At 42.4% G+C, this 14,703-nt stretch overlaps 1 protein-coding gene across 1 annotated transcript in view; it reads right to left on the minus strand.

Annotated features, from left to right (window-relative positions):
- Positions 1–14,703, minus strand: part of LOC128109555 (maestro heat-like repeat-containing protein family member 7) — a 42,736-nt gene that overhangs the window by 8,425 nt on the left and 19,608 nt on the right. The window contains exons 12-15 of the mRNA XM_052736705.1: positions 8,830–8,974; positions 8,205–8,377; positions 7,648–7,785; positions 7,431–7,545 (exon numbers count right to left, since the gene is read on the minus strand). Of these exons, the coding sequence (XP_052592665.1) occupies positions 7,431–7,545; positions 7,648–7,785; positions 8,205–8,377; positions 8,830–8,974 (571 nt within the window). The remainder of the gene's footprint in view (positions 1–7,430; positions 7,546–7,647; positions 7,786–8,204; positions 8,378–8,829; positions 8,975–14,703) is intronic.

Below are 14,703 nucleotides of genomic sequence, written 5' to 3' on the forward strand. Positions count from 1 at the left end.
TTGTTTTCTGATCTCCACATGTGTGTGGTTGCACACACACACACACACACACACACAAATAAATGTAATAGCTTTCAAAATCAGGTAGCTTGCATTTTCAAAGAAGCTAATTTAAGACTACAGTAAGGCAGACCTCAAAAACCTCCCCAACCCCTGCTGGTGGAAGCATAAAGTGACACAATTTTACTGGAGAACTTTTGGGCATCCGTATCAAAAGTCACAGAAGTCACTTACACATCTGGAACTCATACTTCCACTTTTTAATAGTCCATATTTAAAGCAATCATCTGTAGCGTTATTTTGCACAGAGGTGTTTGTTTGCAGGGTTGTTTACACTTGTGTCAAATTAGAAACAGAATACTCTCTCCATCATGGAACACATTTGTGTTAAACAAGCGTCATCGTTAGAGTTTTATGAAAAACATACGATGAAGGCAGAGGAGACCAGTGACGGGGAGAAGAGGCTGGGCATGGGGGAGCACACCTTTAATCCTAGCGCACAAGCAAATGCATCTCTGTGAGTTTGAGGCTAGCCTGATCTACACAGAAAGTTCCAGGCTAGCCGGGTGTGGGGCGTTTACCCAACCACCCCCACAGTTCCCCAGAGTTTTCTTGAGTGCGAGCAGCAGGAAATATTAGATAGAAGGATTTATTGCGGAGAATATCTTGGAGATAAACAGATAGAAAATAAAGGATAGCCTCGAGAGGGCCTGGAACCTATTCCAACGGGCCCCGACTGTCTCTGCCCCAGGGTTTTTATAGAGACGCCAAGGGGTGGAGCAAAAGACCTCCTCCCCCAGCACAGCCAAGTGCAGATCATCTCAGACACCTGCACTCAGGCCCGTGGTCCTAATCATCCTCTATGCGGACATGCTGGGTAAAGCCACGAGGAACCCGAGAACGTGCTCCCACAGGTCCCCCTTTCTTAATATATAAGAAAATAACTATTAATGGCTTACAGCAATCTCCATAGCTGTTACACCTCCCAATATGGGAGTAGAGGATGATAAAGATGGCATTTCTCTTTTGAATTAGGTCCAAGGTGACTACAGCAGTCTTAGCTGCCTCAGGCCCTTTCTAAACCAAAAACTCTTAAGGTGACTACAAACTTAAAGAATCCCTTAGCTTCCATCATTACCATTAACAGGTTAACATAAATATTGCTATACATAGTCACAATTCTCTCAATTTTACAACTCAAAGCAAACTCTTAACAGAACCATTTGAATTAGCATATATGGTGCTAAATATAGTTAACAATTTTCTCTGTCTTAAAACTTTAACTCAATCATTTGAATTTTCTTGCTAACAGAACATAGGAAAAACTTCAATGTATTCACATCAAACTTAAATATTCCTTAACTCCACAAAACCAGGGTGCATTAATATCAATAGGTTTCTGCAAACATAATTCAACCTCATAACTCCTCCTTTTCTTTATAATTTTTTAAACAAAATCTCAAACCTAGTTAGAAAACCCAAACTTTTCCGTTTAAACAGTTCCACTTGTAACACAAAACCAGTTCTGTAAGTAATTTCATTTTTACATAAACAGTTCCACAAAACAATTCATGAATCACCAATTAATAAAGCATATATGCATACACAAAACTGCATCTTGATTCTAGGTAGAAATAAATTTCTTAAGTCCCAGAATTCAAATGATAAATTCTGGTATGAGCCTTCCAAATATGAAGAAATCCAGAACCAAAATCTTTCTGTAGTTTTATCTCATTTTAAGTTCAAAAAGTTCAAACAAGAAATAAATTCTGGTATCAGGCTTTCACTTCCAAATATGAAGAGATGTTTTTCAACCAAAACTTTTTGCAGTTAACAATTTTTGCTCAAACAAGCGTCTCTGAACTTATTCTCAAGCCAGAGACCTTTTTAGGTACAATAGTATTCTAAACCACACCGTTTTTGATGTTAGCTCAGGTTTTTCTGTGTTGCGTCGATTTTCCACGGATCTCAGCTGCGGATGCCTTGTGCTGGTTCTCGCGTCCGCCATTCTTAGCTTCTTAGCAGCTTCTGGAGCTTTTGAAAACCGCTCAGACTGCCTGCTTTGCAGTCTGCTAGGACACTAAGTTCAGTGTGTCTCAGGTTCTTTCACCATATACATTAAGAATAGACTCACACTTAACATTTACACTTTACAAACTCACATATAACCTTTTGCCTTGCAAAGCATTTAGACTCACATTCAACATCTACATTTTACAAACTCACATATAATGTATTAATATCTACTTATTTATACTCCTTAAGGAAACTATAGAACTACTTTAGCAAATATATTTCTTATTACTTCTCATATATTTCTTATGTTCATTCCATCTTATTTCTTATTTAAACTTACATTTACAACTAGCATCTTTACTTCTTACAAGCTTATTACTACATGTCTTAAGACTACCTTAGATACTTCTTGCAAGCCTATATTCTTAAAGGATCTGTAGATCTATTTTACAAACTTATATAGGGCTACTATTAGCATACGTTTAACTTCACAAACACCTAAAGATTTCTTAACACAGATCTAACAAGAGAATTTTTACAAACTCACATATCTTATTTTCATCTTTTTCTATTTCTTACTCTTAATTATTATTACTATATTAGAAAGATTCTCTTAACTAGACAGGAAGTACATATATCATTTCTAAAGTTTGGAATTTATAGTCAGCTTTGTTATAAAGCACTGGAATTTAGTGAGTGTTATAGAATTGTGATAGTTGTTGCTAGGGGACTGTAGCATCTTCGGGACGAAGCCACACTCCAAAGTTGCCAGTTCTCTCAGCCGTTCTGGACCGGCAGAGATGCACTGTCAGCAGTAGACAGTTTTTAACTAGAGGCTGTCCCTTCACCCAAATTCATAATAGTTCCCCTAAGTGCTTCAATTCAGACAAACATTTCTATTACAGCAGTACTTTTGGTTTGTTCTACCGAAAAACTTCACTTCACACTGAGGGTGAAATTATCGTATTTAGCTGCTGTAAAGCTCTTCGCCAAATACTACACAGCTATTAGGTGATATAAAGTATTTTTCTAAAGGAGCTAGTAAAGCCAAAAGCAGCACAGCTCCGAACTGTATTTAGTATTTTCACTTCATTAGCTTTAACTCCTGATGTTATTAGCAGCTGTAATACTTAGCATTGATTTTTTTTTATAAGGAACTTTCAGGTGAAGCAACTCTTTTGTAAGACAGCTAGATTTTCTGAAGTTTGTTCAAGTCTATAAAGCAGTCATTACTTTTTGAATGCCTGTTTCCTTGTATCCTTATTAGATTTGCAAAGGAATTACTCATTGCAGGCAGTTTGTCCAAAAGGCAAAGAACTTTAATTTCAACATAAGTTTCTTCATATCTAAGACAACATTCAGTGTATAAACTGCTTTCTCTTGTTTTAAGGATTTTAAAGTGGTTTATTTGCTCTTAAAGGTAGCTTTCTGTCATCTAGCTACTGTAAAAACTTTGCACAGCTATTAGGGCAAATAAGGCATTTTACCAATGGAGCCCCAAACCGTGAAGCGCCTAGTTCCGTATCCTTTCAACTTTTCATTGGAACTGACACTTAAACTCTTAGACGATTTTCCTCCTTATTCTTTTAAAAGCTGTGTTTTAAATTTGCCATGAACGTATTTTCGAGCTGACAAAAGTTTCAGGGCAATGTCGCCATCTTTAGCGGAAAAACTACCTTTCCCAGAATGCATTTCCCTTATATCAGTCAATAATATCATTTCCCTTATATCAGTCATTTCCCATAGTTCTTTTCGGGTCTGAGAGTCAACTTATTCTTTTACCAGACTTGTTTACAAATTCTTGCCCGGGAGGTTTGAACAAAGTTTTTTGCTTTTGCAACGGGAGATTTGAACAAGCATTTTACATTTTCAGCTATGGCACATTGGGAGATTTCTATTCTCTCCTCAGCTGGCTTCAACAGGTGTCTCTCCTTCATTTGACACTGGCCCCCAAATCAGAACTGCACTTGCCTCCTTAGCGCGCATTGAGGCTGGCATTTCTTATAGCAACTTTCCTCGGGGCTTGTGCTTGCCTTAGCCAGTCAGTGAAAAACAAGATCATTTACAACAGCTTTTCCATAGCTCCTTCAGAGAGATTTTCTCCCACTGATCTATCTCATTTTGCTTGTTCCTTCCTTCCCCAGATGCAGAGCTTCAGGTATCTGTCCGCGGCTCTGTTCCTCTGCTAGCTACTTTTGGAGGTAGGGGCTTTCTTCCTCCCCCCGAATCTGCCTCAAATTCTAGCAGCTTTTTCAGGTCACATTTTCTGGGGAGGATTATGTCCCTTCTGTTTCTTCAGAGTCTTTTTCCCAGACAGTTCCCAGTTTGGTCTCAGTTTATCCCCTCTACCCCAGAAACAGTTTCCGACACTACAGTGGCGGCTTTCCCTGCTACTGAAGGTAGGGGTTTTTTGTCCGTTTGTTTTCGGGGTCTGTGTGGTTTGCGTACAGACTGAAAATCTAACAGGGGAGGGTTTTGCCATTTCTAAACTCCCATTAGGACAGGTGTTTTGCCTCATCAGGCCTTCACCTGACCCAGTCCCCCAGTGGGTTGCATTTGCTTGTCTGGGTGCTCAAGGACAGAGCTTATGCCAGAGGCAATCACCTCTCAGGGCTACACTCCCTCATTTCACCAGGAGTTAGTTGAAACAAAGCTTTTCTCAAAGAGATGCTTTCTCTGACAGAAAAGAAAGCTTTACTCCTGGATAGTTCTGTTCTGCCCTGGCTGGGCTCTTTCCCCAGACAGTGTTCTGACTCTGCAGTACAACTGCTTCAGACACAGTTCAGCTTTACTGTTTTCCCAGAAATGTCCTTTCTCTGATAGGAAAGCTTTTTTCTCAGATTTTTTTTTTCAGCTGTGGACCTATCAACCCGGGACTTGTAGGAAAGTGGACAACAGTGCTGTTCCCACTGGCTTTAGCTTTGTTTGTTCATTAGCAACCTTCCCCTGGGTCCTGCACCTTCCTGCCTCAGCTCTGTGCTCCTGGAAGTTTACAACTGCAGGAACCCTAGTATCCCAGAAATGCACTCCAACTCAGAGACGCTGGCCAGTCGCCTCTGGGTTTTTGGTCAGAAGCGAGGATACAATGCTAGTAGTTTGCATTGCTTCAGGGGATCTTTGCTTAGGACGATTGGGAGCACTTTTTCATTCTGAAATGCTCACTCAGAAACAAAACCCTTGATGCCTCAAGCTCAGCTGTAACTGAAAAGCTTGGCTTTTTTGCTTTTCTCAGGTAAAGTTTCCTGCCCTTTTTGGGCTCTCTGTAGCTTTTCACCCACACTCTACCAAGTGTTTCTGACCCACTGTCTTTTACTAGCTTGAAGAGACAGCTTAGTAGAGGTTTTTAGGAACTTGTCGCTGCCTCCTGCATTGCAGGGAGGATTTTTAAAGCTTGAAAGAGAACTTAGAGGTTTTGCTGTCTTAAGAGGTTTGCTGTTTTTTCCCTTAGAACTAATCACAGGTGGTCCCCATACTAATATCTTCAGGTGATTCTAATTTTTGTCCTGAGAAAGTTAAAGGCTTTAGTTTTTAAGAGCTTTTGAGAAAGATGAAGGCTTTTTAGACATATTTTTCCCCCAAATTTTCCAAGAAAAGCTTTTAGTTTAAGAGAAAGATTTTTTTCCCCTAAGAGAAAGACCAACTTTTCCCAAAACTTCCCAACTTTAAACTTTGGCTTTTTACACCCCCATTTTTGCCTCAGGGAGAAATTACTTTCTCCTGCCGCTTGGACTTAGCATTTCAGCTGTCCCCAGGTCAAAAACTTCCATAGGAAACTTTTTCTTCCCCATAAGCTCAAAGAAGAACTTTTTACTACCCATAAAGCCCAAAGAAAGATTTTTTTCCCCAGTTTGCATTCAGAGCCCCCAAAGTTAGAAAATTGAAGAGTTTTTCTGTCTAGTTGCCTTACTTTTTTTCCTACACAATCTATCTTACATTTCTAAGTTTTTCCTACACTATTTTACTACCCTATGCCTTATTTTTCACAGATAGAAATTGAGAAAGGGATAGAAGATAGAAAATTTTGACAGAAGAGAATTTCGCTGCAGCATCGGACATCCTTCCAGTCCGCTTTCCTTTTCTCTCGAGGATAAAACCCCTGCCTCTCAATAATATATATAAAAAATATATATTTTCCATAACACCGGCATGCCTTATCCACTGGCAGGGCTGACTCAGCACTTTCGCCAAAAACTCTGTAATAAAACTATTATTTTCCTTTATCTTTAGTCCCTATTCATTTGTCTTTAGTCCCCCCTTTTTTTAGTCCCCCCTTTTTTCTTTAGTCCCCTTTTTCTTTTTTCTTTAGTCCCCTTTTTCTTTTTTCTTTAGTCCCTGTTCAGGCGCCATTCTGTGGGGCGTTTACCCAACCACCCCCACAGTTCCCCAGAGTTTTCTTGAGTGCGAGCAGCAGGAAATATTAGATAGAAGGATTTATTGCGGAGAATATCTTGGAGATAAACAGATAGAAAATAAAGGATAGCCTCGAGAGGGCCTGGAACCTATTCCAACGGGCCCCGACTGTCTCTGCCCCAGGGTTTTTATAGAGACGCCAAGGGGTGGAGCAAAAGACCTCCTCCCCCAGCACAGCCAAGTGCAGACCATCCCAGACACCTGCACTCAGGCCCGTGGTCCTAATCATCCTCTATGCAGACATGCTGGGTAAAGCCACGAGGAACCCGAGAACGGGCTCCCACAGCCAGGGCTACATAGTGAGACTCGGTCTCAAAAAGGGGGTGGGGTGGGAGAATCCAGAGATAGTGGAAGAGATGAATAAGAACAAAATTACAACGTTGCATATGCATGAAAATGTCACAATGAAACTCATTTCCTGTATACTGACTAAAAAGTTAACTTAAAAACAAAAAATGCAATGAAAAGAACAGCATTATAGAATATCAGAGAATAAGTTAACCTTACATACACACACACATACACACTCACACACACACACACTCTCTCACACACACACACACACACATCTTCATACAAGCAAAGACATGAAAGTAGTCCTCTTTAGGCACTGTAAAAATTAATGGTTTTATAAAATTTATATATATATATATATATATATATATATATATATATATTTGTTAATTTTCGACACATTTTTCCCCGTCAGATGACTGAATTTTGGAGTGATTCAGGGTAGCTAGTCAAAGCTGAAGTAACTGCAGGACAGAAAACCAGTGCTCCACCAGGTCAGAGCAGAGTCAAAGCCTTGAGGTTGGAGGATAAAGGCCTGTGACTCATGGAAACCTAACGAAGAATTCTTACCCATGTTCCCCAGCCCGTTCCGTGGGCAGGGGTAAACCAGGCCACTTCTCTTCCCCAGGAGCCTTCTAGAGGAGTCCCCTGGCTACACTTGCTTCCCAGGAAGCTGTCCCCACTGCCCTCTGGCCCCCTACTCTGCTCACCTCCGTTAGGAACACCAGGGCTGTGAAGTGATTGACACAGGCTGGGTCCTCGAGGGTCCTGATGAGGAAGCGGAAGACAGGGCGATTGTGCCAACAGTTCTTGATGACCAGGGACCTGTGATAACAATAGGGTGCTCAGAATAAGACCCTATTCTGAACCACAGGAGAGGACCAAAGATATAGGAGGTCCCCCACCCGGGGACTGGAGGCAGCTTACCTGGCCAGCATAGTGACTCCATAATAGTGCCTTTCAGGATTGACAAGCAGATCCCAGCCCCTAAGTGTCTGAATATAAGACATGTGATCTAAGTACCCCGAGCTTCGCAGTAAGGTCTTCAAGGCCTTTACAGAAGAACTGAAGACAGAGCCGGAGGCAGGGAGTCAATTCCAGCCACGCCATTGACCTCCTAACCCCACGTGGGAGTCCCACCCATCCTATGAATTATGAACCTGGCCAGGGAATGACTACAGGCCAAGTACATTTCACAATTGAAGCAGACAACGCCTGTGGGGGTCTCCCAGGTGGCACGGGAAGCCTGCAGAGGCTGGGGAAATGGAATCTAGGTCCGTGGTCCAGCAGTCTTGTTTTGATTTTATTCTAGTACAGAAACTGCATCTACCTGGGGGACCACCTTAAAGAGTCTTTTCAAGAACGTCTAGGAAGGTTTCTTGAGTCTATGTGCGGAGGATATGGAAGGGCCAAGTTATCGAGGGTGCCGAGCTGCTGGTATGCAGATCCTAGTCCCTAGCACACTGGCCCAGGGCCCAAGGTACCTCACAAGCTTCACACATTCGGTTTTGTGCGGCTTGTCCTGGCCCACAGTGCTCTTGTTAGTCACCAGGAAAGAGATTTGGAAAAGCAGGGCCACGAACAGGGAGGCGAAGACGGTTTGCACCTCCGAGCGCTGGCTCGGCACCAGCAGCAGCTCATGGATGGCCCTGGTGACCTGGAGTGAGGAGAGCAGATGTCATCATCTTTATTGACATCCATAGTTCCTATCACCCAGGGAGGCCTGCCCAGTGCCGTCCCTGATGAGGCCAGCGAGTGAAGACGGAACGTAATCACGCCAGGCTGCTTCTAGAATGCCTTTATGTGCTCTTGTAACTGTAGGTCCTGCTTTAGCCTCTCAGCGTCCTTGAGCATTCAGGCAGGCCTGCGGGGGGAGTGTCTCACCTGACTGCACCCCCATACTCAAAACTAGAATCGGATTCTTCTGTTCTAGGCAAGTCAATTGGCTGGAAACCCACCTTCTAACCCAACCTGGAGACTCTGCTATTAGAATGCCCAGCTAAATTTGCTCCCCTACATGGTACTTGGTCCCTAGAGCCCAAGCTAGCCCAGCAGAAACCCCAAGTGTGTTTCCTTCCCAGCTCCCCCCCTCCACCTGCCCCTCCATACAATCGATGTTGAGAGCTCTGTTTCATGGCCGGTCTCCTGGTCCTTGGGTGTCTGGGGTGAAATCAGCCTCTGCAGTAGATACTCCATGATTACTTGGTAGCTTTGTGGAAAGGAAGCCAGGATTTCCCAGGATCTGTGTGTCCCTCTGTGGAGACAGAAACCGCCAGCAGTTCCAGGCAACCCATTTTCAGCTGCTCTCCAGCGCTTTCCGGAAGGGCTCTCAGCTCCTGAGCCCAGGCCTAGCCCCCTGCTTTCCTCCTCTCCTGGCACTTCTCTCTTCATTATTTATTTATTTATTTCATCACCTCCAGACTTCCCTGCTCTATGTTTCATTGTATAGAGACAAGTAGGAAAACGTTCCCTTCGCCTATGGGCCTGAAGACATCTAAGACCAAAGCTTGTGGAGTGCCCGTGAGAGAGCATCGGGTCAAGTCCTCACCGTGTGGCCTTATCTAAGTTCTCCTTTCTGCCACCAACACTGCATCTGGGGCCGTGGGATGCAGCTCAGTTGGTTTCATGCTTGCCTGGTACATGTGATCCTAGGTTCAGTCCCGTTCACTACTGATTCGGTGTGTTTGTTCATGTACCCATAATACCAGCCCTTGGGAAGTGGAGGCGGGAAGATCAGGAGTTCATAGTCATCTTTAACCAAATAGGTAGTTTGAGGCCAAGACCCCCCACCATCACCAAAGAAGGAGGAGGAGGAGGAGGAGGAGGAGGAGGAGGAGGAGGAGGAGGAGGAAGAAAGGGGGAAGGAAGGAAGGAAGAAGGAAAGAAAGAAGGAAAGACCAGAAGAGAGCAACAAGCAAATGAAAGAAAGATGATAGGAGGTAAAGAAAGACTTTCGGGCTGGTGGGATGGTTCAGCTGGTAGAGGAGCTTGCCCCCAAACCTGACAAGCTGATTTCTATCCCCAGGACCCACAATGTGAAAGGAGAAAACCAACCCTGCAATCCTGCAAGTTGTCCTCTGGACTACAAACACACACACATACACACATACACACACACACACACACACACACACACACACACACACACACCACTCCAACATGCACAGCACACACACATATATACACACACTACACACGTGCACATTACACATACATTCACATACACACTTACACACACCATACACACTAAACAGCACACACATGTACATATACACTCACCTACACACACACACACACACCAAATAATAATAATAATAATAGTATGTTTCAAAAAGAGGAGAAGTCCACTGCTGGCAACATGGCACAGGATGCGCTCTAGGGACAAAGGCAAAGTGACGAATGGCCAGTCACCGAGGATGGCAGTTAGACTGACCGCTACTTCCTACCGGCACCAGTGGATAGCGCGAGACGAGAGGTCAGGCCTTCCACGGTTGGACAGCAAGAAACCGTCAGCCTACAGGTTTCACAGAAAGTCTCTTGTCTTTAAGGAAGACTTCCTGAATGAACACATGGGTGGGTGATGGACAGATTCTTCCTAGAGGATAATTAAAGGACAGACTTCGAGGGAGAAGAAAACCTGTCTCACAAGGAAAGCATGGGGTGCAGAGAAGAGAAGGCACCTCCCCCCAAAACCCAATAAATCTAAACAGTGTCAGCCTAAGAACGTTGCATAGGCACCAGAGTCACAGCAAACACTGATGGCAGATGGCTTTCAGCAAAAGAATGGATGAAGTGTGGGACACTCGCATAATGAGATTTCACACACAACCTGAGCGGCCCGGTACCCAGCTCCAACAAACAACGTGAAACCCAGTAACACAGTATCAAGAATTTAACCGATTGAATAAATATAAACACATTCCCATGTAGAGGATCTACTAACACATTTTAACCAGTCTTGTATAATAATTTTGCGTGTAGTAGAAAACACATTTTAATTTTAAATATCCATCCAACATCCAACAAAATTGATTCAACCATCTCTTACTAGTCCATAGGCATTAAAAATCTAAATCTATAAAGGAGATTTTTTTTTTTTTTTTTTTTTTTTTTGGTTTTTCGAGACAGGGTTTCTCTGTGTAGCTTTGCGCCTTTCCTGGAACTCGCTTTGGAAACCAGGCTGGCCTCGAACTCACAGAGATCCGCCTGGCTCTGCCTCCCGAGTGCTGGGATTAAAGGCGTGTGCCACCACCGCCCGGCTTATAAAGGAGATTTTTAAGATCATGTTCCCTAATCGTTATTTAAAGAGAAGTAATTGATCAAAATATCTAACACTTAAGAGACTAAATTGTTAAAAGATCTGTACTGGTATGTCATTGGATATTTGGTGAAATTTAAAGTTGATGCTTGTTTTGGGTTTTTTTTTGTAATTAGCATTATAAAGTAGAAACTTCCTTACCATGATAAGAACATTTATTAGAAATTAATAACAAGCAGTTTTAGTTTCTGTTGTCCACCACAAGTGAGCAGGCCCACATTAGCCTTGCTCTCCCACTAGTTAGAACTACAGACACTTGAAAACACTTTGTTCACCCCTTTCTCAGTGACTGACAGATACACAGACAGAGATCAGTGAGGAAACAGAAGCCTTGACTAATGCTATCAACTATCTCAATCTAATTTACAAAACCTGAACTGGATTAGCCCCTGAAAGATTAATAAAAACAGGCAGATTGGAAACTGAAGCCAAAATTCAGAAAACTAACCCATTGAGTAAGCATTCCAGATTTTGTTTTTTCTCTTTTATCTCCCAACTTTGACCTACACATGACCCCAGAGCAAAACTGTGCACCAGACACAGGCAACAGAACCTCTGGGTGAAATCCTGTCTCCCCGGAGCAGTGGGAAAACGGGACCCTCTGAGTCAGACAGCGTGAGTAGGTCCTTCTTCTTTGTTCTTCCCACACCCTATCTGGTGACTCTGGCAGAGCTGCAGAGGGGAAGCTGTCCAGCCGGAACACGAAGATATGTGACTTGGTGGGTCGGGAAAGGAAGACATCTCTGCTGTTGTTGAGAGCTTGTCTTACTATTTTAGCTTGTGTCTGTAGTGCTGGGATCAGCTGCCAGGGCCTTGCACAAACCTTGTAAGGCCACCACTGTGATTGTTTTCTGGCTCTTTTTTGTCCACTTTATTGCCCTGATAACTGTGCTATGTATCAATACAGACAGCTTAAAGGACCTTCGAAGGGATCCTTCAGAGGCAGCAAGCGAAGGATTCCCCCAGCTCTGTGTGCAAGCCAACACAAACCCCACCATCTCCCTAAGTGGCTCAGGTTGAGAATAAGGCCCAAAGAATCCCCAGACAGAGGAAGCTATGTGGGAAAGGGACAGAACTGTCAGCACAGAATTCTGTGTTCAGTGAAAATCATCTTTTAAGATGGAGGTAAATTATGAAACAGTCTCCCATGAGAGAAAACTAAGGGAAGTTGTTATCCAAAGATAGATATGCTGTCAAGTGAAATTTTAATAAACAATTTTTAGCTGAGGAGAAATTTCCTTATATAGAAGTAGGAACTTCAATAATAAAAAACAACAGAAACAGCAAATATTTGAGTAACTGTAATGGGTCACTTAGTTTAACCACTTTCTCCACTTAGTTTAAAAATACAGATGACTATTGAAAAGAAAAACTGGCTTTTGGCAGTTTTTCAATGTATGTGAATGTGAGGTGAATGACAGCTATCATATGGAGCAAGGACAGCAAAGGAAGCTGTTGGATCTTCCTTTTCCTAAAGTTACAGATATTAGCTATTAGTCGACTGCAGTATGGCCATATAAATTCTTCATTGCCCAATAAGTTAAAGGTAAAATCTGATCCAATGAGTGTCTGGGTAAAGAAAAATAGAATACATGAAGAATTCAAATAATTCAAAAAGATGCAGAAAAGGAGACTCTGACATATAAAACAGAGAGACAGACAGAAAACAAATTATAAAATAGTGCATAAATCCAAATAAACCATTAAGTACATTCATTGTAAATGCTCTAAATATACAAATTAAAAGGCATGGATTTTCAGATCTGATAAAAAACACATGATCTAGCTTTGTGGTAAAGTGTTTGCCCAAAATACATGAGACTCTCAGATCAATCCCTACTACCACAAAACAAAACAAAACAAAACAAAACAAAACAAAACAAAACAAGAATAATACAAACATATACAACAGCCAAATTTCCCAAAGATATAACTATATTCTATATAAAAGAAACTTATTCTGCTGTGGGATGTCTTTCTGTATGCTGTGAATATGTGTGGCTCCCACTGGATAATAAATAAAACTTTTTTGGCCTATGGCAACAAAGCTTACAGCCAAGTGGGAAATCCAAGCAGAGAGACAGAGAGAAGGGCAGAGAAGAGGAGATGCAGCCAACCACTGAAGGAGCAACAAGACGCCATCAGACCAGTAATGCCACAGCCACGTGGCAATATATAGATGAATAGGAATGGGTTGAGTAAAGTTGAAAGAGCTGGCTAATATAAGCTAAAGCCATAGGCCATACAGTTCGTAATTAATGTAAGCCTTTAAGTGATTATTTTATGAGCGGCTGTGGGACAGTGGGTGGGAGAAATTCGTCTGGGCTGCAGGGTCGGGCAGGACTGGAGAAACTTCCAGCTACGTTATTCTAGATATATTAGTTACAATAAAAGGACATAAGAACAAATGGGCTTTAATCTGAAAGGTACAATTTACTATATTAACAGGATAAAAAAGAAAAATCATACAATCACCTTAATAGACACAATAAAAAATTTTAACTAAATTTAATTTCCATTTGTGATAAACACTCTCAACAAACTACAAATATAAAGAAACTTCCTTTTTTATTTTTTAAAATATTTAAATTTTTTTTATTTTGTTGGGGTTGGAGAGCTGGCTCAGCAGTTTAGGGCACATACTGCTCTAGAAGAGGACCCAACTCAGTTCCCAGCACTCACATCAGACGGCTTCCCAACCACCTACGTCCAGCTTCAGGGGGTCTGGCGCCCTCTTCTGTCTCCCATGGGCATTATACTCATGTGCACAAACTCACATACAGACATATACATACACATATAACTAAAAATTAAAAATACGGTGTGTAGGGGGAGGTTAAAAGACAATTTGTGGTGCTAAAGAGATGAGTCAGCAGTTAAACACACTGGTTACTCTTCCAGAATACCTGGGTTCAATCCCCAGTACCCACATGGCAGCTCACAACCATCTGAATTCCAGTTCCAGGGAATCCAACACCTTCTTTTGGCCTTTGCTGGTACCAAGCATGCACATGGTGCCCAGACACACACACAGACAAAACATCCATACTCCCAAAATTAAATTAAATTAAAAAAAAGACAACTTGTGGGAATCTGTTTTTCCTTATACCATGTGGGTCCCAGGGTTTGAACTTGGGTCATCAGCCTTAGTGGCAGTACCTAGACCTGCTAAGTCATCCACATATTATGTGGTTGTAGAGACAGGACACTCTAGAAAAGGAAAAATGATGGAGATAGAAGACAGACCAGTGGCTTCTAGCACCTGAGGGTACAGGAAGGGGCTGGCCCTAAAAGACAGCCAAGGGAATTGGGGAGTGATGGTCATGGACATGCCTTCATGGTTGTGGTGATGATTATTGTGACCAAACTTTTATTCATATAAATATACGTTAAAAAAGTGAATTTGCTACACGTATATTAACTTTGTTTGTTTTTCGAGACAGGGTTTCTCTGGGTAGCTTTGCACCTTTCCTGGATCTCGCTCTGTAGACCAGGCTGGCCTTAAACTCACAGAGATCCGCCTGCCTCTGCCTCCCGAGTGCTGGGATTAAAGGCGTGCGCCACCACCGCCCGACTGCTTTGCCTTTTCTAAATTTGACATGCTTCCAAGATTTTCTGCAGTAAGGCAGACAGCTCTTAGAGTCACTTTGCTCCAAATAAATGAG

Source organism: Peromyscus californicus, unplaced genomic scaffold (assembly GCF_007827085.1).
Source record: "Peromyscus californicus insignis strain IS unplaced genomic scaffold, ASM782708v3 Scaffold_14__1_contigs__length_90479793_seg_2, whole genome shotgun sequence".
NCBI classification, from domain to species: domain Eukaryota; kingdom Metazoa; phylum Chordata; class Mammalia; order Rodentia; family Cricetidae; genus Peromyscus; species Peromyscus californicus.